Source organism: Trichosurus vulpecula, chromosome 7 (genome assembly GCF_011100635.1).
Source record: "Trichosurus vulpecula isolate mTriVul1 chromosome 7, mTriVul1.pri, whole genome shotgun sequence".
Classification (NCBI taxonomy): Eukaryota; Metazoa; Chordata; class Mammalia; order Diprotodontia; family Phalangeridae; genus Trichosurus; species Trichosurus vulpecula.
In genome coordinates this window covers 59418638-59444242 of record NC_050579.1, presented here as the reverse complement: position 1 = coordinate 59444242, position 25605 = coordinate 59418638, and the positions used below count along the sequence as shown (strand labels likewise).

General features: G+C 43.5%; 1 protein-coding gene across 1 annotated transcript; it reads right to left on the bottom strand.

Moving 5' to 3' along the window:
- Positions 1–188: 188 nt before the first annotated feature.
- KCNA3 (potassium voltage-gated channel subfamily A member 3) lies at positions 189–2440 on the bottom strand. The gene has a single exon (XM_036768098.1). The coding sequence runs from the start codon at positions 2438–2440 to the stop codon at positions 671–673; it is 1770 nt and encodes a 589-aa protein (XP_036623993.1). The 3' UTR covers positions 189–670.
- Between the last annotated feature and the right edge of the window lie 23165 nt (positions 2441–25605).

The window sequence follows — 25605 nt, the reverse complement described above, 5'->3', positions numbered from 1 at the left end:
ATTTAATGTTAAATCTAACGCTTTCCAAATACTTAAGCAGTCCACAGGGTTAAACTACAGTTAGTCAAATCATTCACTCTTGAGTTGAAGAAAGCACTTTCTTCAGAAATATGTCATTCTGGGAAGGGGGATTTGAAACGGAGAGTTCAGATATAAACTGAATAAATTTACAACGGATTTACAAATCATTGCACTAAATAGGATTTAATTGAGCGATCCTTTAGGCTAGGCAATTCACCTACAAGCACAATAAACAATGCTAGAAGGTCCTCCCACTGGTAAAAAAACAAAAACAAAAAAAACTGCTTTTAATTATGTAGTTAAACCCGTTACCCTAAAAGCACTTTTAATTCCCCTCCCCACCTACACGATTCATTGTTTCAGAGCGTACTAGAAACCAAAACTAAAAGTCACAAACAGCATTTCCGCTATTTGCAAGATTAAAAGGGAAAAAAAAATGGGGAGCAGAGGAAACGCAGCCCATTTGCAAAAGACACCTGTTTTGGTACGAAGCAACATGGGACAGGGGCGGGGTGGATGAAGGAAGTGTGTTTTCCATATTCTTCTCTGGATGAATGGTCTGGAAATGTATAAAAAACGAGGGCATACACAGACCAATGGGGGCACGTTCCACACAATACTAAGCATAACATGTCACTTGTATCATGTATTAAACATCGGTGAATATCTTTTTGATGTTGACACACGAGTTGGGATTATTGTTCGTGGTGCAGGTGGCAGTGGAGTTTCCCGTTTTGAAGGGGGCTGGGGGGAAGGTGCTATGGTTCATACCCGCCTCCTCGATCACCATGTATTCTGACTTACTCAGAGTCGAATTACTCCGAGCTTTCCTTAGCTCTTCAACTGAAGAGGAGAGATGCTGGCAGCTCCCCACGTGCATATACTGGGCTTGCTCTTCACCCTCCGTCTCTCGGTGATAGAAGTAGTTGAAATTGGAAACAATCACTGGCACCGGCAAGGCAATCGTCAGAACACCAGCGATGGCACACAGAGATCCCACAATCTTGCCCCCGATGGTCACCGGGTGCATATCCCCATAACCTACGGTGGTCATGGTCACCACCGCCCACCAGAAGGCATCGGGAATACTGCTGAAGCCAGAAGTGGGGTCGTCTGCCTCCGCAAAGTAGACAGCGCTAGAGAAGAGGATGACTCCGATGAAGAGGAAGAAGATGAGTAGCCCCAGCTCTCTCATGGAGGCCTTCAGGGTCTGTCCCAGGATCTGCAGCCCCTTGGAGTGGCGGGAGAGTTTGAATATTCGGAAGACCCGCACCAGCCGGATGACCCTCAGGATGGCCAGGGACATGGCCTGCTGTCCATTGCCCTGCCTCTCGGCCAGCTCTGTGCCCAGGGTAATGAAGTAGGGGATGATGGCCACGATGTCAATCAGGTTCATAATGTTGCGGGAGAAGGTGGCCTTACTGGGGCAGGCGAAGAAACGCACCAGCAGCTCAAAGGAGAACCAGATGATGCACAGGGTCTCAACCACAAAGAAGGGGTCCGAGAAGCTGGAGGCGCCCGCCGCGGAGCCCGACGTGCTGTTGGTGGCAGCTTCCAGGGTGTCGGGCGACGAGGACCCCGGGTATTCCTTCTCGTCGCGGAACTCGGGCAGCGTCTCCAGGCAGAAAATGACAATGGAGATGAGGATGACGAGCACCGACACGATGGCAATGCCCCGCGCGGGCCCCGAGCTCTCGGGGTACTCGAAGAGCAGCCACACCTGGCGCTGGAAGTCCCGGCGGGGCAGGGGCCGCTCCTCCTCGCGCAGGAAGCCCTCGTCCTCTCGGAACTTCTCCATGGCCTCCTCGCCCAGCTGGTAGAAGCGGATCTCCTCGGAGAAGATGTCAATGGGCACGTTGACCGGCCGGCGGATGCGGCCCCCGGACTGGTAGTAGTAGAGGATGGCGTCGAAGCTGGGCCGGTTGCGGTCGAAGAAGTACTCGTTGCGGAGCGGGTCGAAGTACCGCATGCGTCGCTTGGGGTCCCCCAGCAGCGTCTCGGGGAACTGGCACAGGGTCTTCAGCTGCGTCTCGAAGCGCAGCCCGGAGATGTTTATCACCACCCGCTCCCCGCAGCAGTCCTGCTCCCCGCCCGCGCCCGCCCCGCCGGGCGGCCCGGCGGGCGGGAGCGGCTCGTAGCGGTCACGGTCACGGTCACAGCCGCCGCCGCAGCCCCCTGGCTGCGGGCCGCCGGCCTCGGGCTCCAGCAGGTGGTCCCCCGGCACCACGGTCATGCCGGGCGGCAGCTCGGGGCCGGCTGCGGCCCCCGCGGCGGGCTCGATGTAGCCGGGGTTGACCAGGGTGTGGGCGCCACCGCCGCCGCCCGGCTGGGGCTGGGGCTGGGACTGCGCCGAAGGGTGGGCGCGGTGGCGGGCGGAGGGCGGCGGAGGCGAGTGCAGGAGGCTGAGATGCTCGTCCATAAGGCAGCGGCGGCGGCGGCCGAGGCGGCGGCGGAGGCGGAGGCGGCGGCGGCGGTGGCGGCGGCTGGTGCCCCTTCACCGCCTCCCCTCGCCGCGCCCACCCTCCGCCCGCCGGCTCAGATCCGCCGAGCCCGCAGCCTGTTGCTGCTGCTGCTGCCGCCGCCGCCGCCGCGAGGCTCCGTCTGGCTCTGCCTCGCTCCCCTCGGCTCCTCCAAAGACAGACAGCTCCCTCCCCAGCCCTCCCCGCGCCTCGCCTCGCCTCGCCGCGCCTCGCCTCTCTCTCCCTCCCTCCGCCCCGTCCGCTCCCCCCGCGTGGCGCGCGCGCGGCGCCCCACTCCACTCACCTCGGGATTCCCGCCCACCGCGGCGGGGGCGCGCCGGCCCTTCCCGCCCACTGCGGCGGGAGCGCGCGCTCCTGTCCCCCTTGGCCAGCTGTGGGCAGGTAGTCTCTTCCCTACCCCCGTGCCTCGGGAGGGAGTTAAGGTTTCCTTCAGTGTCTGGGCTCCATCCCACCTGGTTTGTCACCCCAGGCTTCCAGGCTGACCTCTCCTCTCTGCACTTCAGGGAGCGCAGGCATCTGCACCCCGGCCCCATCCTCACTCGACTTACTTGTCTCTCTGGCTAATGGTCTCTCTAACCATCCTGAGCCTAGGGCAACGCATAACCACTTTGGGGGTGGATTGTCAAATGCTTTTCTCTCATTCATTCAACAAGCACGTATTAAGCGCCTATTAAATGCTAGGCACTGAACTAAGCCCTTTTCCATGGTGCGGTCAGCTCACGCTAGCCCCTCTCCTCTCTAACTACGCCCCTCCTCCTCCCAGTGAGTCCGACTTGAGTTGGGCCCTATCACGCTCCTCTCACCCTCGGGACGGATCGTGCCACCCAGGGCCCCAGTGTGAGCCCGGTTAAGGACGTGGCCTGTGCGAGTACACAGAGCCGGTTGCGAGGTGCGTACCAGACTCCATCAGGTCCATTCGCCAGTTGGTAGAGCGCCAGTAGCCAGGGTACAAAGTGGAAGAAACCCCAGGTTAGGGTGTCGGGCAGCATAAAGTATCAAAGGCTCGTGTATCTTGAGTTGTAAAAGACCCTAGAGGCCATCGAGTCCAACCCTACATTTTATACAAATGAGGAAACTGAGACTCAGGCACCTTAAGTGGCCTTCCCAAGGTCACACAGGGGGTAAACGTCAGAGGCAGGATTTCAGCGCCGAACCTTTGACTTCACGGATGATGCTGTCTCTCCACTGAACCCTGGGAGCAAGAAAATGAAGTGGAAAGCAGGGGACGAGGGGACACGAAAGAGACTGGGAGAGCTAGAAAGAAAGCCTGGCTGGAGTGGTAATGCTTCTGGTACAAACTCTAAAAACCAAGACACTTAAGTTGTTGGGATCCTGAGCACACTCCTGGGAGGGAGACCCATACCTGACAGTGAGCTCTCATTTATCTCCTGCTAGGGTGAGATACTGTCTGGGAGGTATGGGTGCTGCAGGCTGTCTCATTGGAGTTCAAAGAAAATGGGTCATAAAAATCCTTCCAGGGAGTCCCTCCTGCTGTGGGAAGATGCATTGTGCATAGGTCACAAGAATGCTATAGCAGAGACTAAAAGGAATGGGGAAGAGCCCCACCCGTTAAGGATCTAGTCTCCAGTAAATTTAGGCTAGTTGGGAATGAAGATGGCAAACCAATCTTTTACGGTATCTCTGTTTCCTAGGATAGCTACTGTTAAGAGCTGCCTTTGGGGCATTGGTGGTGAAGAGAAATATGTGGGTAGGTTTGAGGGCGACATAGAGAAAAGTAGGTGCATTACAGGCAAAACTGCATGGTTTAGAAAACAGCGACCCTAACAAGACAGCTCTGAGATGGAGAGGAGAGGCAGCTGCTTCAAGAATCCATATTTAATGTGCTTTCAATGCGTGTTGGCTTCTCCTGTGGTAAGAAAGCCACGCTCTAGTTGTTAAATAACTTACTCATTCACCGGATTGCACCTCCGTTTCTTGACTTTTTTTTCTGGGCTAGACTCTTACATTTGTCCCTGTTTTTCATTTAATCCATTTCTCTAAATAGCCAAGGTCACTTTGAATTTAATCCTTATTTTCCAAGGATTTAGCAAACCTGCCCAATTTAGTGTCACACACAGACTTAAAACATGTGTCCTTTATTCCATGATCCCAGTCATTTATAAAAATAGTAAATAATTCAGGGGACGGGATTGAGCTCTGTGGAACACCACAGTGTATAACTCCACCTCCCCACCCTCCAAATACACATCAGCCCACACATAACCTAACAAGTAGTTTTTAGTATCCCTAACAGTGTAGACATTAGCAGTTCTGTAATGCCACAGTGTAGGCATTTTTAGATGGTCTTCTTGATCTTCAAAGACCATTCCCCCCACCCCACCCCCCAGCCCAGGAGTGTATGCACTGTGTCATTATGCAAACAAGAGGAATAAATATATTTCTGTTTTTTTCACTGCTTTTCCCCTTCTGGCTCTCCATGGTGTGGCACCTATCAGGTATCTCTTCACTGCTCACTCTACTGTACTCTCCTCTCTTTCCACTCATTTATGTCAGTTTACTTTCCACCCAAGTTTGATTGGATTCCCTCAGCTTATCCAAGTCAGTCTTAGGCACAATAGCCATTCAGTAAATGCAATATGAAGGTAGTCAACCCTCACAATACCTTAAACTCATAAATCTTCAGAATAATAAGAATGGACATTTATAAAAGGCTTCAAGGTTTGCAAAATGTTTTACCTACGTTGTTTCAATCCTCACTGCAACCCTGTGAAGTAGATGCTATTATCACCCCCATTTTACAGATAAGGAAGCAAATGGAGAGAGCCTAGGTGGCTTGCCCGGGGCCAAATAGCTAGTGCTGGTAGGAGGTGAGATTTGAACCCCAATTCTAGGTCAGGTTCTCTAACCATTAAGAAAAACTACCTCACTATCTCATGATGTGGTTTTCACACTGTTTTGTGTAATTTACATACTTGACACCTGAAAATGAGTTTGATTTGCTACTGAGAAAACTCATAGAAAGGCAAAGACCCTGTTAATTTCCTGAGTCCAAATGTTTAATATACTCCTGTCTAAACTAGGAGGTGACTCATTCCTTGTTTCTCAGAAATTAGCACTAAAATGTGTTAGTCAGTGACAAAAAAGAGCAGAGCCAAAGATGACCTGTGATGGATGGTCTCAGCCTTCTTCGCCCTGCTGAGAAAAAGCTCTGCTTTGGATAGGGTTATTTCGGTCCTTCTTCATGTCTTGTCTGACAGATTCAGACTACAGGCTCCTGCTAGGAACCCTTTAGAGTCAGAGAATTTTAGAGTTAGAAAGGAGCTTAGTGATTCCTTTTTAAAATATATTTTTACAGATGAGGAAACTGAGTCACCCAGAGGTTTAAGTGACTTGCCCAAGGTCATGCAATGAAACAGCTAGGGTTGGAACCCAGATTTCCTAACTTCCAATCCCAGTGAAATTGCTGCTACAGCACACAGTTAAATTCCCTGAGGATAAGTATTTGTGGGAGCTTAATATGTGCTAGATTGGAAGACTAGCTTGTTTGTGCTTGATTACTGACTATTCACTGCAATGTATATTTATCATAACTGAAAAGCACTGCCTTCTGAAGGCTAGTCCTTAGCCTACAGGAAGTGAGCTGGTGGGCATAATCCAACCTTTTTTTGGGTATCAGTACCCATCACAACAAGTCAACATTGCAATTTTAGTAATAACACATGCCATTTATTTAACACCCCCAACTGAGTAGCTCAAAGTACTCTGAAAATGTCTCATTAATCTGTATGAAGCCCCTGGGGGATAATAATAATATTATTATAATGTTCAAGGCTAGAATTGTGGCAAAGCCAAGGGCTTTTCTGAGCATGTGTGGGGTTTCACCACTGCCTGAATGAAATCAAGAGGTGTGATTTAGATAAAACGCAGAGGCAAACCATGTTTGGTAGAGGTTTTTTTTTTCTTTTTTAGCGGGGGAGGGGTGTATGCTTTAGGTTTGGTTTATGTTTCTTCTAAGTACTTTTGGGCTCCAAATAACTCACCAGTTACTAGCCAGCTGATGAGGAAGCTATCAGGAGGTTATTAACCCCAGAAAACTTGTAAGTAGTCTTGATGTAGGCCTATCTATCTGTCTATCTATCTCTCCATCTATATATCTATCAATCAATCATCTGTCTGTCTCTCTGTCTATTCCTCTATCCATCCATCTACCATCCATCCATCTATCCATTAATCTATCTATCTATCATCTGTCTATCTGTCTGTCTATTCCTCTATCCAACCATCTATCTAGTCTGCCTATCATCTATAGATATAGATTTAATGACCATCTATTATGTGTAAGGTGTTGTGGGAATACAAAGTTGCTTGTGTATGTCATACTAATAGATTATGAACTCTATGAGGGCAGGCACCATATCTTATTTAAACTTTGTGTTACTCTCAGGAGCAAGAAGAGTACTCTACACTGAGCAGGCCCTATTTTTTTTTTGTTAAAATGTATTGAAGTTAGATGTAGTCCCTGTATTTAAGGATGACCTTGCAATATAGTAGAGAAGACAAGAAAAACGAAATAGCAGTATATGTTAGCAATTCAAGAGATGGAACAAGGGAGTAGTAATTGATTAATTATGCAATTAATTTCCAAATGAGTGGTATGATGAGTTAAATGAGTTCAGAAGAGTGAGAGATTACTGTGAGCTGGTTGTGTAGAGGCTTACTGAAGGATACAGGACTCAAGCTGGGCAAAAAAAAATATGGGTAGAATTTGGATTGCTAAGAAAGAAAGGGGGTGGCAGGCAGAGTCGAACAAAGGCATGGACATGAGAAAACACAAATCAAGTTCCAAGGACCAGGAACAGAACACGTTAGTTGGAGGACTCGTATCAGGCTAGCTGTTGAGTGGAACAAGACTAAAACAGCTCATTCTCCTCCAGCTGTGCTTCTGACTCTCCAGATTTCAACCCCATGCCTCCACTGCAATCTCATTTTGGAATCTACCTGAGGCTTCTTCACCATGATCATCCATCTAGGCCTGCTCACTCTGGAATGTCCTTCTACTATGATGGTACTTTTATCCCTTTCCTCATTGGTGAGTTTTTCCTGAGGTCTCCATTTTGGGAAAGAACCCAGGCTAGTCAACCATTATTCTCCTCCCAGCTGTGCTTCTGACTTTTGGGACTTCAACATCATGTTCCTATACTGGGTATCTTCACCTCCATCCTTTTAGCCCCCTTTGGTGTTTTGTCTCTCCTCTTCCACCCCCAGCTGCCCCTTACAATCTAAGTTCATAGAGGGCAGAAACCATCTTTCTTTTTACTTGTATTTGTATCGCCAACACTTAGTACAGTACCTGATACATAATAAGCATCCAATAAATGCTTGTCACTTGTTGCCTTGCCTAGATAATGGAGGGCCTTAAATACTAACATAAAAAGTTGGGACTTTATCCTCTAGCCAAAGGTGGATTTGTAGGCTCGCCTTGTCAGAGACATATGAAAGCAAAACTCCTGCCTGAATCAAATTTAACAGTAATTTGAGGTGCCTAATTTGGAAATGTTCAACAAAATAAATAAAATACAATACAACATAGATAATGTTAATTTGCGATTTTTAAGTCACTATATGGCTGGCAGGGATCCATTTCTAATCGAGTTTGACACCATTACTAGGCAGTAGAGAACAATTGAAGACTTTTGAATAAAGGAGTGCCATGATAAATGAAAGTAATATTTTAAGCAGATTAATTTAGCTCAATGAATTAGAGTAGGGAAAGCCTGAGGGCAGGATACCAATTAGGAGCCAACTATAGTGTTCCAATGAGAGATGATGAGAATGACTGAACTAAGGTGGTATGTGTGGGAATGAAAAAGAAAGGATAGATAGATATTTTGAAGGTACAATTAAGATGACACAGTGACAGATGATTCAATATCCTGCCTATTCAGATTGATTTTTTACTGCTCCCCAACATAGGCACCTTACTCCAGGAAGACTGATACAGAAGCAATGCAGCACAATAGGAAAATGTTGAAATTAGAGCGATTGAAAGTTATGCTCAAGGCAATGACTTCATCAGACTTGTGTGTTTGGGAGATTACTTTGGCAGCCTCATGAAGGGTGAACTTAAAAAGGGGGAGACTAGAATGGGGGCGCAATTAGGAAGATATCACAGTGTTCCAAGCAAGAGACAAAAAGAGCTTTAGCTAGGGTGGTCACCGAGTCAGTGGAAAGAAAAGGATAGAGCCAATAAATACAGCAGAGACAGAATGAAAAAGACTTAGTGGGTGTTCATATGTAGGGGAAGGAGGTGGAAAAGCTAAGAGTAACTCCTAGGTTACAGAGCCCAGTGCTTGAAATGATAGTGGCCTCATAAGTACAGTTTGAGCATTTAATTGTTCTCCAATTGTTTCATGTGTTTTATTTAACCCTTTCCACCTAGACTCCTTGAGAACAAGGAAAGTATAGGATACTTTCTAAGTATTCTTTTATTCCATCTGTCTCCTAGTGGGATGGCAGGCGTATAACAAGCATTTGATAAATGTTTGCTTATATATTGGGGGCCATCTCCAGTCATCCGGATCTATATCTTGTCACTGGATCCAGATGGCTCCAGAGGAGAAAGTGAGGCTGGTGACTTTGCACAGCCTTCCCTCACTTAAATCCAATTCACTCGTAAGTCATTGCGTCACCTTCCTGATGTTATGGTCCTCTTTAAGAATGAAGGACAAACAACAATGACAAGCTTATATATTGATGGACTAATTACAGTAGATCCCTGCTATTACAGTAGATCACTTGCCATTACATAGATATGGATAACAATAGATAGAGTAGCTAGCATGTTTAGAATCTTCAAGTTAACAAAGGACTTGGCATAGAGGATCTCATTTGATCCTTAGAGGTATCACTATCCGCATTTTTCAGATGAGGAGACAGAGGCTCATAGAGGTTAAACAACCTAAGGACACACAACTAATAAGTGGTAGTGAGGTAGCATTCCAACCTAAGACTATTGTAACCACATCCAGCATTCTTTTTACTATATCTCACAACCTCCCATTAATAATATAGTCAGCTCAGTAAGCATTTGTTAATTTAAAAATGTTTATTGATATCTTTTTTATATTACCACCATTTCCTTTAGTAACCCTTCCCCTCCCAGAGAATCATCTCATATAAAAATAGTATTTTTTCAAGACAAAAAAGAAAAAGAGGAAAAATCGGCATAACCGATCAATCCATTAAAAGAGATTCAAAATAGGTTTAATATGCAACACTCATGGACCTTATACCTCTCCAAAGAGAAGGTGGGTGGGAACTTTTTCATGTTTCTTCTTTTGAGCTATACTTTTCACAAGCATTTATTAAGCATGTACTATGTACCAGCCACCAGGGATGCAAAGAAAGGCAAAAAGAAGCTTCCTGTCCTAGAAGGGTACACATTCTAATAAGGAAAATGTCATCCAAACAACTATGTACATAGAAGATATATACAGGCAAGTGGGAGGTAATCTTAGAGGGAAGACAGTAGCAGTAGGGGAGACTGGGAAAGTCCTCTTGTGGAGGGTAAGATTTTATCTGAGTCTTGAAGAAATCCAGGGAAACCAGAAGGAGGCTATGAAGAAGGAGAGCATTGAAGGCAAGGGAGATGGCCAAGGAAAAGGCTGGAAAAGTCAGCAAATGGAGTGTCATGTTCTAATAACAGCAAAATGGCCAGCGTCACTGCACCATGGAGTATGTGGAGGGTGCTACAGTGTACGAAGACTAGAAAGATAGGAAAGGCTTCAAAAGCCACACGGAATATCTTCTATTTGATCCTGGAAGTCAAAGAAAGCCAATGGAATTTACTCACCAGAGAAGTGGAGTGGCATGGTCATATGTACCCTTTAGGAAGATTACTTTGATGGCTGAGTGGAGTTTGGGTGAGAGTGAGGAAAGACCTGCTTTGATAGAGGCAGTTTCTTATCTGGGATTTCTCCACACCAGTGAAATCACAGGTCCACTCCCTATCCTATAGGCTTATACACATAGAGAGTAAAAATATTCCACAGTTGCTGAGTTGTTCAGTGCTTCTAAAACTCTGTGATATCCTCCAAATGAGATCAGTGCCATCATGACCCTTCCATGCCTTACAAAGTGGCTTCATGAGTTGATGTGGACATAAAATTCATACCGTGGCATTCAACTCTTTCCTTGGTGAGATTCTCCAGACATAGCTGGGCTAGGCTTCTGATACCTGTCATGTCATCAGGCCCATACCTGAAACCCCTCCACCAAGGTAAAACCCGCCACAGTTCCAGCTCTGCTGTCATAGCCCCAAGGACCTAGGGTCATCTCCACATCAAAATGAGGCATGAGGAGGATTAAATAACATGATTATTAAGACAAATTGTGAACTTAGAACAAGGAAGGGATTGAAGGAGGATATAATGAGTTTTGTTGAAGGCACATTGAGTTTGAGGTGCCTATGCAATATCTACTTTGAGATGTCCAATAAGCAATTGATGATACAAAACTTGAGCTCAGAAAAGGGACTGGGATTGTGTATATGTGTGTATACATACATACATACATACATACATATTTAAAATTGGGAATCATTTGCATAGAGATGATAATTAAACCTATGGCAGCTGATAAAATCATAAGAGAAAGCAACCCTCATCACTTCTCACCTGGATTGCTACCCTAGGCTCTTAATCGTCATCATGCCTCAAGACTCTCCCTTCTCTAATCTCTCTTCCACAAAAGTGCCAAAGTGATTTTCCTAAAAGACAAGTCTGACCACGTCACTGACCTAAATAAACGACAGTGGCTCCCTATTACCCCAAGGGCTGGGGTTCTTAACCTGGGGTCTGTGAAATTGTTGTAAAAATATTTTATAGATATATTTCAATATAATTGGTTTCCTTTGTATTTTATCTTATGCTTTTAAAAACATTGTTTTGAGAAGAGATCCATCTACAGACTTCCAAAGAGATCTAGGATGCAAAAAAGTGGAGAATCTCTGCTCTGGGGTCAAATACAACTTCTCTGTCATTTAAAGTCCTTCCCAAACTGTTCCCAACCTACCTTTTCAGTTTTATTATATACTACTTCCCTTCACATACTTCTTGGTCTAGCCAAACTGGCCTTCTTGCTATCACCAACACACAGAACTCTATCTCTCATCTCCATGTTTTTGCACTGCCTGTTCCCTATGCTGGAAAGAACTCCCCCTGCCCTCACCTTTGCCCCTCAGAATCTCCAGTGTCCTTCAAAGCTCAGCTCAAGCACTACCTACTATGAGACCTTTCCTGATCCTCCCCCAGATTACCTTGTATTTAGTTTATATATCTATGTCTACGTTTATATACATGTGCATGTTGACAGAATGCAAACTCCTTGAAGGCAGGAACTGTTTTATTTATACCAGTGCCTAGTATATTTGCCTGGCATACAGTAGGTACTTAATACATCCTTGATGATTACTTGATTGTTAGTACAGTGCCCCAACAATGTAAGAAAAGGACTTCCCTGGATTTGTCCCAGACTCAGAAGGAAGGGAAAATGTAGTTCTTATTCTCTTCCATTTGACATATGGGAATAGCGCGGGGAAGTAAGGTACCAAATTGCACAAGTCAGTGATGAAAGCAGAGACAAAACCCAGAGAGCCTCACGGTTGTTTTATGGTTCTCTAGTGGTTGCTGTGCTCAGTCCAACAGCCTGGCAGGATGAGTGGCCTATTACCGGAGGGAAGTGAATGTTCTCAAATTTGCTGAAATAATTCGAAGGCTTGTACCTTTCTGCATAGGGACAACTGGGCGTCTTTCACCAGGTTTGCTAACCTTAGAGATAAAAAAACATCATTAAAGCAAGTATTAAAATAAGCCCAGCTATTTCTTGTGAGCATATGTGAAAAGGAAAGAGAATCAGAGCAAGGAAAGGAGAGTAGAAGATGTAGGGGGGAGGTAAGACAGAGAGAGAGACAGACAGAGAGAGAGAGAGAGAGAGAGAGAGAGAGAGAGAGAGAGAGAGAGAGAGAGAGAGACAGAGAGAGAGACAGAGAGACAGAGAGAAATAGAGACAGAGAAGGAGAGAGAGGAGGGAGAAAGAGAGAAAGGGAAGGAAAGAGAGAGAGAAGGAAAGAGAAAGGGAAAGAGGGAAAGAAGAAGAAGAAGGAGGAGGAGGAGGGAGGGAGGGAGGGAGGGAGAGAAGGAGGGAGAGAGTGGAAATGGGCAGAGAGGTCAGGAGAGAAAAAGATAGGAGGAGGGAGTGGGTGGGAGAATGAGGGAGAGGGAAAGAGTGAAGGAAACAGAGGGAGGAGGGGTGAGGAGAGGAGAGTGGAGGAAAAGAGTGAGAGGAGAGAGAGAAAGGAAGAGGGACAGAGTGTGAGGGTAACCAGAGAATAAAACATCTGCATGCTATTTCCTGACTCCTTCTTTATTTATTAAAAGGCAGACAATGCCCACACCTATAATCATAGAGAAGATATACAATTAGTGATGAGCTGTGAACTGAAGTTTGAAGCTAGCCCCCTGGTATGCGCCAATTATTAGTTTACAGATGTGACTTTTTTTATACATTAGTGAAAATGGTTGAAATTGTATTTGATCTATAGTCAAACTAATAAATTTGTGGACCCTTTCCTATTTTAAAAACAATTAAATATACATGTTTTACATGGTGCATTTATACAATTTACCCATGGTTTTGTTATAATAAAATTTAATTGCAAATGTTTGGAAATGGCTAAGATGTTGATATTTGAGTGCTACATCCAGCAGCTGTGTCTCCTTACTTTCTTCTACTAACAGCAGCACATTGTTTATGAGATCAGAATGGCAAAACATGACAAACTAAAATTTAAAGGTTCTAAGTAACTATTCAGCTATGTGTCTTTGCTGGAATGAATGTAAATTGAAGGATTAAGAATCTTCATGCAGTTCTAAGAACCTTATGGGAACTTATTGAAACACCATAAAAGCATGAATTTTTAAAAGGGGTTAGGATTTCTAAAAAACATTTAGGTCTTCATTTCATCAATGTGGAACCTCCTTTCACCAATGCACATAGGCAGCTCCTCTGTAACTCAGTGTTACATATTTGCCTGGGCCAACAAGAATGACTCATCCCCAGCCATAAAGGTAGTACCTGTCAGGGGGTGAACCTGAACCCAGGTCTTTTTGACTTTGGAAGGGGTTTATCCATGTGCTCTCCCACTCTGTCATAGGTAAAGTTAGAACTGAGGTATATCACTGGGGAGAGATCACGTCCTGGTACCATTCCGGTGAAAACCAAGTGGTGATAATGTCACAGTGTCATTACTTTGATATCAAAATATGAAAGGATGTTGACAAAGCAATTAAAGACAAATCCACAGAGAGAGCACTGAGATTTTATTGAGTATTCATTCCAGTGCCAGTAAAATTAATGACAATGTAAGAAGACCCCATGAAGATGCAATTAATATTGAATGATAATGATAATACGACAGAAGATTGTGAATGCAATTCTTTGGAGACCTCATCATACCTGAGATGTAATATAATTAATGTACTGCTCAATTAACACATCCATGTAAATCAAACCAAGCCACACTATGATGGAATTTCAAATTAAAGCTAAAAATGACAAACTAACTTAAATGGAAGGGTACAATTTAAAAATAAACCAACTGAAGTAACAGGAATAAACAAATACCATATTATCTATATAAAGGATAATTTCCTCTGATTATCTTCTTTGCATTCAGGTTGGCACTAGAAATTCCTTGTTCCTCTGTACTCTAGCTCCTGTCTTGAGTCTCTTTCCTGAAGCCCTGCCTTTTATTGGTCATTTTCCCCAAAGACTTGAACTCGTCTCCAAAGCAGCCTGTATGGCTGGATTCCATTCTCTGCTGTCAGATCTTCCTTTTGCTTCTAACTTACCTGCTTCCAGATAACCTGGATGGGATAATGAATGGATGACTACAGTGAATTGAAAAAGAAAAAAAATTAAATACAAAGCACTTTGCTAAATTCTGGGGATTCAAATGGATAAGCAAGGCTGCCCATCTGTTCTCAAGTAAACTCATGTTTTAATAGAGGGAAACAACACAAGAAGTTTCAACCCTAAGTCAGATGGAAAGGTCCACTGGTCTATGGGATGGAGTGTAAGGAAACAATTATGCATCTTCTTGGGTATCGTTTCCATTGATATCCTTTTCCAATGATGAACCATCTGACGGTGCCAAGAGGGAAGTTGCCCCCATACTTGCGAATGGGGTATCTCCACTGGGGTCTGAGTGGAGCAGGTGGTAATGGTTTGGCCCTGCTGGTATGTGATGCCTTCTTCTTCTCCTTCAAGGTGCCTTGCTGCTTCCAGCTAGGCTAGTTTGCCTGCCCAGAAGTGGCAGTTGGTTAGCAGTTAGTGGCGATGGTTGGCCCATTCTACATGGTTATTGATCCCCTAGATGATGGCTGTGGGGGCCAGGCTTAAAGAAGGGCTGATAGGCTGGGATGCATTTCCATGCCTAGGACTCTTGGCCTTGCATGCCTGTCATATTATACAACAGATGCCAACAACCTTTCTGGCTATATTATTACCTAATGCCTCATGCCATATTTCCCTCATGGTCCATTCACCTGTCTAGACTTCCTCCTGCTGACCATTGTTGGAATCTTCCTGGATTTTTTTTATGCTACTTTAGCAGTTCTGTCTATGCTCCAAGTTCTGGTTGTCCTTGGCCAAGCCCATCTCCTAGGATCTCTGTCATTAGTAGTGAAAAACAGAGCCTTCCTTTTATTCTTTATGTATCCTCCTAGGCTTGTGGGTCACTGAGTGTTAGCATTCAGGAAATGACTAATGTATGAGTGTTTTCTATTTACAAAAAGCCTTATTATCCCTCAATACCCAATAAGAAGCCAGGGAAAGTAGGGAAGAGCCACTCTCTTATACATGAATATTTTAGTGTGCTATAGAGTATTAGAATCCTATTCTGAAGCAATCTCAGCATGTCTGCCTCAAGGGTAAGACTGACCCGTCTGTGTTGGCATATATTCTAGCTTTATTTGTGGGTCACTCACACCTAATAGAAGCTACAAAACAGGATAGAAAACAGTCTCTGTCTTAGGATCAAGAACTCACTTGGCTACCTACTATACAAACACTTAAGTGGTGCCATGGAGGGTGTGGGCTTGGAACCAGGAAGACCTGTGTTCAGATACAAACTCCCACATTTACTAACTGTGTGACCTTGGGCAAGCCACTTCTGTCTGCTTCAATTTCCTACCCTGTAAAGTGAGGGTCAGAGGACGGGGCTGGACTCCATAGTCCCAGGTGCCTCCCAACTTTAAATCTGTGATTCCATTTTCTCCAGTGCTACTATCTATGCTTTTCTGACATCCCAGACTCCAGACCCTGCTTGTATGTACCAGATGTATAAGACATCTCTGACCCTACTTGACTTAGCTAACCTCTTCGAAGATTATCTATTCTAGGCCAAACTAGACCTATAACATTGCAGCTAGATGGCCCTGTGGAGAGAGAGTGTGCTAGACCTAGAGTCATGAAAACCTGAGTTCAAAGCCAGCCTCAGACACTTGCTATGTGAACCTGTACAAGTCACTTAATCTCAATCTGTAAAATGGGGAGAATATTAACACTTGCCTCTCAGGGTTGTTGTGAGGATCAAATGAGATAATATATTTCAAGTGTTTTGTAAACCTCAAAGTGCTATGTAAATGCTAGTTATTATTTATTTTATTATTGCTTTGCTTGATCCTTCTAATACACAGCACTCCAGAAACTGACCTAAAATATGGTACCTGTCAGCCCCACTCTGTGACTAGCTCTGAATACTGATCCCTTCTGACTAGTCTCTCACTTTGCAAATAAGGAAATTGAGGCCTGCCCAAAATCTCACAGCTAGTTGATAGCAAAGGCTCCAGGCACTATAACGACTTGGGTCTCTTGATTCCTAGTCCTTTGGTCTTTCCATTTTAACTTGTTATCTCACTCCAGGGTGATATTCTGTAGCAAACGAAGGCCTTGAAATGATGTCTTCTCTGCAAATTATTTTTAATAGTGTTTTTCCCAATTATATATAAAGATAATTTTTTTGCATTCATTTTTTACAAGATTTTGAGTTCAAAAATTTTCTCTCTTCCTCTCTCTCTTCCCCTCTTCCTAGAATGATAAGCAATTTGATATAGGTTATCTATGTTCTGCAAATTCTTTTAGTGTTCTTTAATGGCTTGTTGGGAATATATCCCTTTTCACCCCTCCTTTGCCTATAGAGAGCTTCCTTCTTTCAATCGCTTGTCGTGACAGTGTCACTGATCAATTGCCAAATCTTGTTTCTCCCTCCCCAGCATCTTTTGTATATGTTCCCCTCTCTACACTCGGACAGTCACCACTCTGATCCAGGCCCTTCCCACCTCTGGACAGGACTTTTCCAAAAGCATTCTAATTGATACACCTGCCTTAAGTGTTTCCCCACTCCCAACTACTCTCCACAGCCACCAAAGTAACTTCCTGAAGCCTAGTCGTGACCAGGCCACCCTCCCCCACATACATACACAAACAACCACACCCTCAGTGAACTCCAGTGGGTTCCTATTACCCCCAGGACCAGCCCTCAGTTTGGCATTCAAAACTCTTTACACTGTGTCCCCTTCCTATCTTTGGAGTCTTCTTCCACTCACTCTGCTATGACTCAGTCATATTAGCCCATTTGCTGCTCCTCCCACAAGATGGTCCATCTCCCACCTCTGGGTGTTTGCACTGGGTGTGGTCCTCCAATGGTTTTTGTCCTCATGCTTAGAATCCCAAACTCCCTTCAAGACTCAGCACAAAATCCACCTTCTGCAGGGGGCCTTCCTGGTTCTCTGAGCCACCAGCACCTTCCCCTACTTTCCATGTTTTCTCTCTGTATCTTGTATGTACCTATTTGTGCTAGAATTTAAGTTCCTTCATGTCAGGGACGATTTTTGCCTTTCTTTGCACTCCCTTTTGCTTAGCACAGGGCATCTCACAGAGATACTTACTTAAGAAGTGATGGTTGATTGACTGAAGAAAAGAACAGGTTGGGCAGAAAATGATCCCCTAGAAGCAGAGTTGGACGAGCACCTCACTATACACAGGAGAGCACGATACTAATGCCTAGAGGAGTGGAAATCTCTAAGAAATGAAAGCAAGGACCAGAATGTGATGGGTTCATTGCCCACTTTGTGCCCAGGAAGGGACGAGGAACATCTGAGTACCCTGTTTCAAGGTTTCTATGTTGAAGCTGCATCCTTAAAAAAAAATAAGCTGAGCCTCCAAGACATTGAACTTGGAAGTAAAGGGTATACCCACCTAATCATGAATAACTGAATTAAAGGTGCCAAGTTTACAAAGGGCTCCTGAAGCTGACATTCAAGGACGGAATCCGAGAGTGTTCTAAGTGCATCCAAATTCTTTATTGCTTCACAAATGACACAGTTACATGATCTACCACGGATATGGAGAAGCTAATAGATGAATAGCTTTTACTTCTATTCTGTGATGTAAAGGAGCCAGAGAGGAAACACAACAGTGAACAGGATAATGTGAAAATGTTTTCATGTTCATCCCTAATATGTTCTGTGCCAACTAGGGGGGCAAAAAATTAAGTCAGGGTTGCTTATCCCCTATAGTACATTGTAAAGTTCTGTAACTCTTGGTATAGTTCCTTCACAAATATGTTCACTTTGATAGTTCAGTGTTTTGAGGGTATATAATTTTATGCTAAGACAACAAATTTATCTGGAGATAAAATGTGGCATACTCAGTTTCGTTGTTGTTGTTCAGTCATTTCAGTCATGTCTGACTCTTCATGACCCTATTTGGGGTTTTCATGACAGAAATACTGGAGTGGTTTTCCGTTTCCTTCTTCAAGTTATTTTTACAGATGAGAAAACTGAGGAAACAGGCTTAAGTGATTTGCCCAGGGTCACATAGCTAGTGTCTGAGGTCATATTTGAACTCAGATCTTCCTGACTCCAGACCTGGCACTCTATTCACTGTGCTTTCTGGAACTTTCCTTGTACAATCTGGCTCCTGATCTGGAGGACTTTATTGTGGGTTTCTTTTTTATTGTCTCCTTTGTTAGACTCTAAGTTCCCTGTTGGAAGGGCCTGTGATATATTCATCTTTTCATCACTTGTAGCAGGCAGGTAGGTGGTACAGTGGATAGAGCGCCAGGCCTGGAGTCAGGAAGACTCATCTTCCTGAGTTCAAATCCAGCTTCAGGCACTTCCTAGCTGTGTGACCCTGAGCAAGTCACTTAGCCCTGTTTGCCTCAGTTTCCTTATCTGTAAAATTAGCTACAGAAGGAAATGGCCAACCACTTCAGTATCTTTGCCAAGAAAACCCCAAATGGAGTCATGGAGAATCAGATACGACTAAAAGACAACAGCAACTCAAAACCCCATGTAGCAACTAGCCACATAACTCGCACACGGAAATTTAAACATTTGTGGACTATTGATTAATGAATGTCCAGCATTAAGGAATGCTGCTGTGCCTGCAGAGACTGGGGTACAGGGCCAGTCCCTGTTCTGTACACTGGCATTTGAATTGACCTGGTTTAGTCTTGGGTAGAGTGGCTTCCCCTTTAATCATACCTATTATATCATTAAAGTTCCCACCCTTAAGCCTTGGGGGAAAATTGCTTAAGGCTTAGGTTGTTGACTTGTTTCTAAGTTTCCCGAAAGAAGGAAGTGAAAAAGGTACTGAAAGTATGATAGTAATCAGGTATGGGACAGGCAGTTTTTTCCTGCAGTCACAAAATGCTATACGCAAAAGATTCGTGAGCATACAATAAGAAAAGTGAACTTAAAACAGGATTCAGACACTATTCAGTGACTGTTGTCATCTGTTGAGAGGCTATTTAAAGTCCATCAGAACACAGAGCATGTTCCTGTATGCCTATCTAGGCATTTTGTATTTCATCTTGGCTTGGCACTGTCCTTCCAACTGTGCTGGTTAGAGTGCCAGGCTAGGATCAGTCCTCTAACCTCTCCAATACAGAAGCTTTCCATGCTGCCAGGCACCTCCAAATCTGTAGGCTCAATGACCTCTAGACCTCTCACACAAAGTTAGTTCCAGGACTGGACAAGTCCATCTCATTGTTCTCTTAAGATCCTGAGAATACAAAAGAAGCAAAGGTAGCTGGGGACACAGGCAGAAGCTTTCCTTGGCAGGATGTGCTCTTGGCTACATGGAGCCTGAGTAGGAGATAGGAGCAGTTAATTCTTCCCTGACCTGACTCAGGGAAAATAGCTTGAGATGGTACTCATACTTCACATTTAGAAAGGAAGAGATCCACAGAGGAACAGGGGCATCTCTTTTGTACACTCACTAAATCATCAACATCTCTGTCTTAGCAGCCAGTTAAGGGATTCTTCATTATCTCATAGTGCAAGTCCCTCATCCATGTGGCATACATGGCTAGCTCTGAGCATGCTCTGTGGGATGTTCTTGTTACAAAAGGATATATCAAAGGAAGCCAATTATTGCCGAATGGAAACTTCACTTTGCTCTGTGCTCTCTCAGTCAAGCCATCATACACTGAAAACATCTCTATTTTTTCTCAGCCCCTCACTATCACTAGCTTTCAGTATTTCTCTGTACTCTGAAGTGTTGGAACGTTCATTCAAGGTCCACATTTCTTTAAAGAGTACCATGTTTGGAATCAGAGGACCTGGGTTTGAATATTGACTTTGCCACATACTACCCATGTGTCTCAGGGTAACTTCCTTACCTGACTTTCAGTTTCCTTATCTATAAAATGAGGGTGTTGGATTACTTGACCTCAAAAGTTCTGTCCTAGCATTAAATCTGTAATCCTTTGGTCTTATGTCTAATTCTAAACATTGAAGAAATTGAGCAACATTGATCAATCAATATTTCTTAAGGGTCTACTATGTCCTAGGGTCTGTGCTAGTCACTAGGGATACAAATTAAAAATGAAAAGTTCTTGCCCTCAAGAAGCTTATATTTTACCAAGAGAAAAATGTACACATATGAGTGTGGTCAAAATATAGGCCTATTTAATGCAACGTCATTGGGGAGGGGGTAGTACTTGGGATCAAGAAAAGCCTCATGCAGATTGCAAGTCAGAAACCTCAGTATGAAAATCTTATCAGGACAGACTGTGCCCTCTCTCTGTCTCTGTCTCTCTCACTGCATCTCTCTCTCTCTCTCTCTCTCTCTCTCTCTCCCACTCTCCTCTCTCCCTCCCACTCTTCTCTCTCTGTCTCTCTGTCTCTCTCTCTGTCTCTCTCTCTGTCTCTCTCTCTCTGTCTCTCTCTGTCTCTGTCTCTCTCTGTCTCTCTGTCTCTCTCTCTCTGTCTCTGTCTCTCTCTGTCTCTCTGTCTCTCTCTCTCTGTCTCCATCTCTCTCTGTCTCTGTGCCCGTCTCCCTGTTCCTGTCTCTCTCATTCCTCTTACAGCTCCTTTTTTTCTTCCTCCTCTTTTTCATTCTTGAAATTCATTTCACCACAGAGGAGTCAGGACAGACCTCATTAAAATATTCACTGATTCAATGGCACTTAGTCAGGGAATTGGTTTCACATTAACTCATTAAATCCCTTAACCCTCCAGTGTGATGGGTCAAAGACTAACAAAATCATCATGCTCTGTGACCAAAATGTACCAAAACCACGGGCTGGATTTGATCCCTCAGAGTCAGAGCATATTGCCTTTGACCTTCAGGGGAGCTAATCTCAAGAGGTGGGTGGTGCAAGTAGGAAAGAAGATAAATGCATCCATTCTTCGAGGACAGATTTGTTGGAAATAGATCCACTTTCAGAGATGAAATATTTCTTATTGATTTATACTCCTGTTCTTAGGGTGCTGCCCTCTGAAGGTACAGGGTGCTAAGCTTTCTGACACTGGCTGAAAACAGTAGCCTCACTGTGGCTTTGGGAAGCAGGAAGGAACAGGAGATGCATGATCCCTTGCCTTCTGTTCTCTGTGCTGCACCCTGTCAAACACATATTTTCTCTCTCTCTCTCTCTCTCTCTCTCTCTCTCTCTCTCTCTCTCTCTCTCTCTGTCTTTCTCCCCCATCCTCCCTCTCTCTGTCTGTCTCTGTCTGTCTCTGTCTCTCTGTTTGTCTGTCTTTCTCCCCCACCCTCCCAATGTCTCTCTGTCTCTGTCTCTCTCTGTCTCTCTCTTTCACACACACACACACACACACACACACACACACACACACACACACATACAGGGACTAATTTTTCCTTAGCTACATCATCCATGAATAGACGTAAAATCATCACAGTCCTTAATGGGAACCCTGCACACTCAGTTAAGATTTAGATTATAATGTGTAGAGGCCAAAAAGGCTGTCTTGGACTAGAGATAAACATGTTATTTTAATCTTTCTTCACTGGCCTGATGAAATGACAAGACCCAAGAGCAAAATATCTCTTTTTCCTGGCCTGACTTCAGTCATTTTTTTTCTCCCTATGCTGCATTTAGCCGCATGAATGGAGTTTCAATTAATATTATATTAATTCTCATTTCTGATAGTGACTTTTAAGCTCTTGGCCATGGAATTTTTGAATGATTTTTAAAGACACACATGAGATTCTAAGAGAAGTTCTCATTAAATACCTTCGGTTCTCATTAATGTAAATCCCTACAGTTTGAAATTCTTAATAATGTGGAAAATGCTAAAAATAGCTATTCCCAGTACAAATAATATAATGGACCACTGTAAATTGTTAGATTTCTCTGATATATTTTCTTGAATGGTCCCATGGGCCCTGAAACATGGAATGTTGTAAATAATCTGATTTTTTGCCTCCTATTAAAAAATGTTAAAAATAATTCAGTCTCACTCTAGCTACATGTAGACCAATTTAGGTGTTTATTACATGTTTGGCAAGTATTCAATAGAACAAATTGATTTTAAATGGCATGTAAGAAAAGGTAACTCATTATAGAAGCAAAAATAAAAATGCAAACCAAGTCATATACTATTTGAAACAGTAACTTTTTCTATGTTTAATGACTAAAAGGGCTGACTATCTGTGTCTCTTTTTTAAAAAAATGAATAACCAGAGAGGACCGCTAATACCATTTTGCTCTTACACAGCCTTTTTCATTTTAAAGCAGTAGAGAGCAATTAGTCCACTCTCTCCCCATGAGAGGTTGATGTTCCACTTTACAGATGAGGAAAGTGACCTGAAAATTAAATTTGCCAATAGGAGAATGCTGACCTAATCTGATATTTCAAACTCTCCACTTGTGAATGCAAAGGGAATGTAAGTAACAGAAGTTAACAAAACCAAACAAAACGCAAATCAAATGCAAGGTGTTCTCAACAACAATAATATATTACACATTCCCACAGAATCCAAAGGTTAGCAAAGTACTTTCCCCCACCCCTGCCCTCCCTGAAACAACCCCAGGACTGGAAGTAAAGCAACTGATAGAAGACTTTTTATTTATGTTTTGTAAGTTAGGGACCTGAGCCTGGGGAGCTGAAGTGACCAAGGTCACCCAGCAAGGAAACATCAGGGGTGGGATTCTAGTGCAAGTCTTCTGGCTCCGGTCCCAGAGCTTTTCTCATTACGCCACACAGGAGCAGTACTGGCACTGATTATTTCTGTGCTTGTTCTAGGTTTCAGGGACTAATTTCAAAAACTAGAGAGGTGACCAGTAGTTCTTTCTCACTCCTAGAGGATTATGTGATATGTTGCCACCCCATCACTTAGAAGAAAAAGCAGAATCCCATTAATAGCATATATTCGTGTGAGGATGATTGAAATAGAGAGCCAAATTAGATGGGTCCCAGGATGATGGCGAAGGGTTCTAGAGTACAATTGTCTCTTATGTTCCTATTGGGCCTATACTGAGTCTTCATCAGTCACTCAATCAGTCAACAAGCACTTTTAAATACCAACTATGTGACGCGCACTGTGCTTAATCAGTGAGGATCAAAAACAAAATGAAATCATCCAAATGCTCGAGGAACTTATATTCTATAGGGGGAGGCAACAGATATGTTCACACACACATATTTACATAGTACAACAAATACATACATATGAATATATACATATACAGCAAATACAAGAAAATAAATATATGTATAAATATATGTGCAAAGTACAAATCAAATATATGTGTATATATATTTTATGAATATATATATATATGTATACACATCCAAGGGAGTTGGGGAGGGGGGAAGCACTACCAACTTGGGGACAGAGTCAGGAAAGGTCTCCTGTAGGAAATGACATTTAAGCAGATCTCTGATGGGAGGGGAGATGAGGAAATGCATTCATGGAGTCAAGTTATGGCATACCACATGTGTGAAATATCAAGACCAGTTTGGTGGAACCATAGAGTGTGAAGGAGAGTAATATGTAATAAGCTTGGAAAGGTTGTTTGGAGCCATTTCGCGAAGATCTTTAAATACCAAAGGAATATGTCTTTTATCCTATCCTAGAGGTAATAGGGGATTACTGAAGTTTATTGAGTAGGGGAGTGACAAGGCCATATTCGTGCTTTTAGAATATCACTTTGGCAGCTGCATGGAGATCAGATTGGAGAGGGGAGAGACTTGGGACAGGAAGATCAGTTAGGGAGGTTATTGTCCAATAAAATGGCAATAAGAGCCTGAACGAGGATGGTGGCTTGTATTACTGGTGAGAAGGTAACAAATGTGAGGGTTGCTGTAGATGTAGAATTGATTCAATTTGGCAATTGGATGGATATGTAGGGTGAATCAGATAGAGGAGTCAAAAATGACTCCGAGGCTGTAGATCTATATTCCTGGAAGGATGATGTTGCCCTTGACAGAAATAAGGAAATTTAAAAGTGGGTGGGTTTGGAAGGAAAGATGAGTTCTGTTTTGGACATGTGGAATTTGTGATACCCATGGGAGATGTAGACTGAAATGTCCAAGAGGCAAAGGGTAATGTGTAGCCACAGCTCAGTAGAGAGATTAGGGCTGAATATATAAATCTAGGCATCTTCTGCATAGAGATGGAGTCAATAGGGTCACCAAGTGACTATAGAGAGAGCAAAAAAGAAGACAGAACCTTGGGGTATAGATATAGGTAAGAAATGAGACATTAATCCAGTAAAAGAAAATGAGAAGTGGGAGGAGAAGTAAGAAGAGAATCAAGTGAGAGAAGCATCATTTTATACTTAGAGAGAGAAGAGTACCCAGGAGTAGATGGTAGTTGGCAGTGTCGGATGCTGCAGAGAGGTCAAGAAGGATGAAGATGGAAAAAAGGCAACTCAATCATTGAACTGAATTACCAATGAAGAGGTCATTGGTAAGTTTGGAGAGAGTAATTTCAGCCGAGTATTAAGTTGGGAGCCAAATTTAAAGGGATTGAGAAGTGAGTAAGAAGACTGAGTGTAGCAGAGAATATAGGAAACTTTTTATAGGAATTTAGCTCTGAAAGGGATTAGAGATATAGGATGATAGCTTATTGGAATGTTAGCATCAAGGATGTGGCTTTTATGCATGGAGGAGACCCAGGCACATTGGTGGGCATCAGGAAATGAGCCAGGAGATAAGGAGAGCCTGAAAATTAGAGTGAGAGGAAATGACTGGGGATGATCCTCTGGAGGAGATGGTATGAAGAGATCAAGTCTCCACATTGATAAACCTTCCCAATTCTGCCAGGCCATAGGTTTGCATTCAGATCCTGGAGATGCCTTGGATGTCATTTACTCCAACCCTCTCATTTTATAGCTGAGGAAACAAGCCCAGAGAGATTAAATGACTTTTCTCCAAGCTCACATGAGGAGTGTGGGATAGCAGGGAGAAAGCAATGAATCTTCAGCAGAAAAAGCCATACTTCTGATGCAATTTGTCAATAAAGTCTCACTTTTAATCTGGTCTTCAAGGTTTTAGGAACACTGAATGGTCAGGGTACTTGGGTTCATGGACTGTCTTTCTGATCTCATGATTGGGGATTTGGGAATTCTGGCCTCAAGGTAAGCCAGTGGAGCATCTCAGAGATGACCTTGAAGAGATTACGTTATCTTAGAATGGAATAGAGTGGAGGTGGGGAAAACTTGCTAGGTAAGGCTTCTCACAAATATTTCAAAGGAAGAAAAAACTTGACTCTTATTAGGCAAGCTAAGAGATTACAATCATTTTAGACATATATATGTGTATATGTA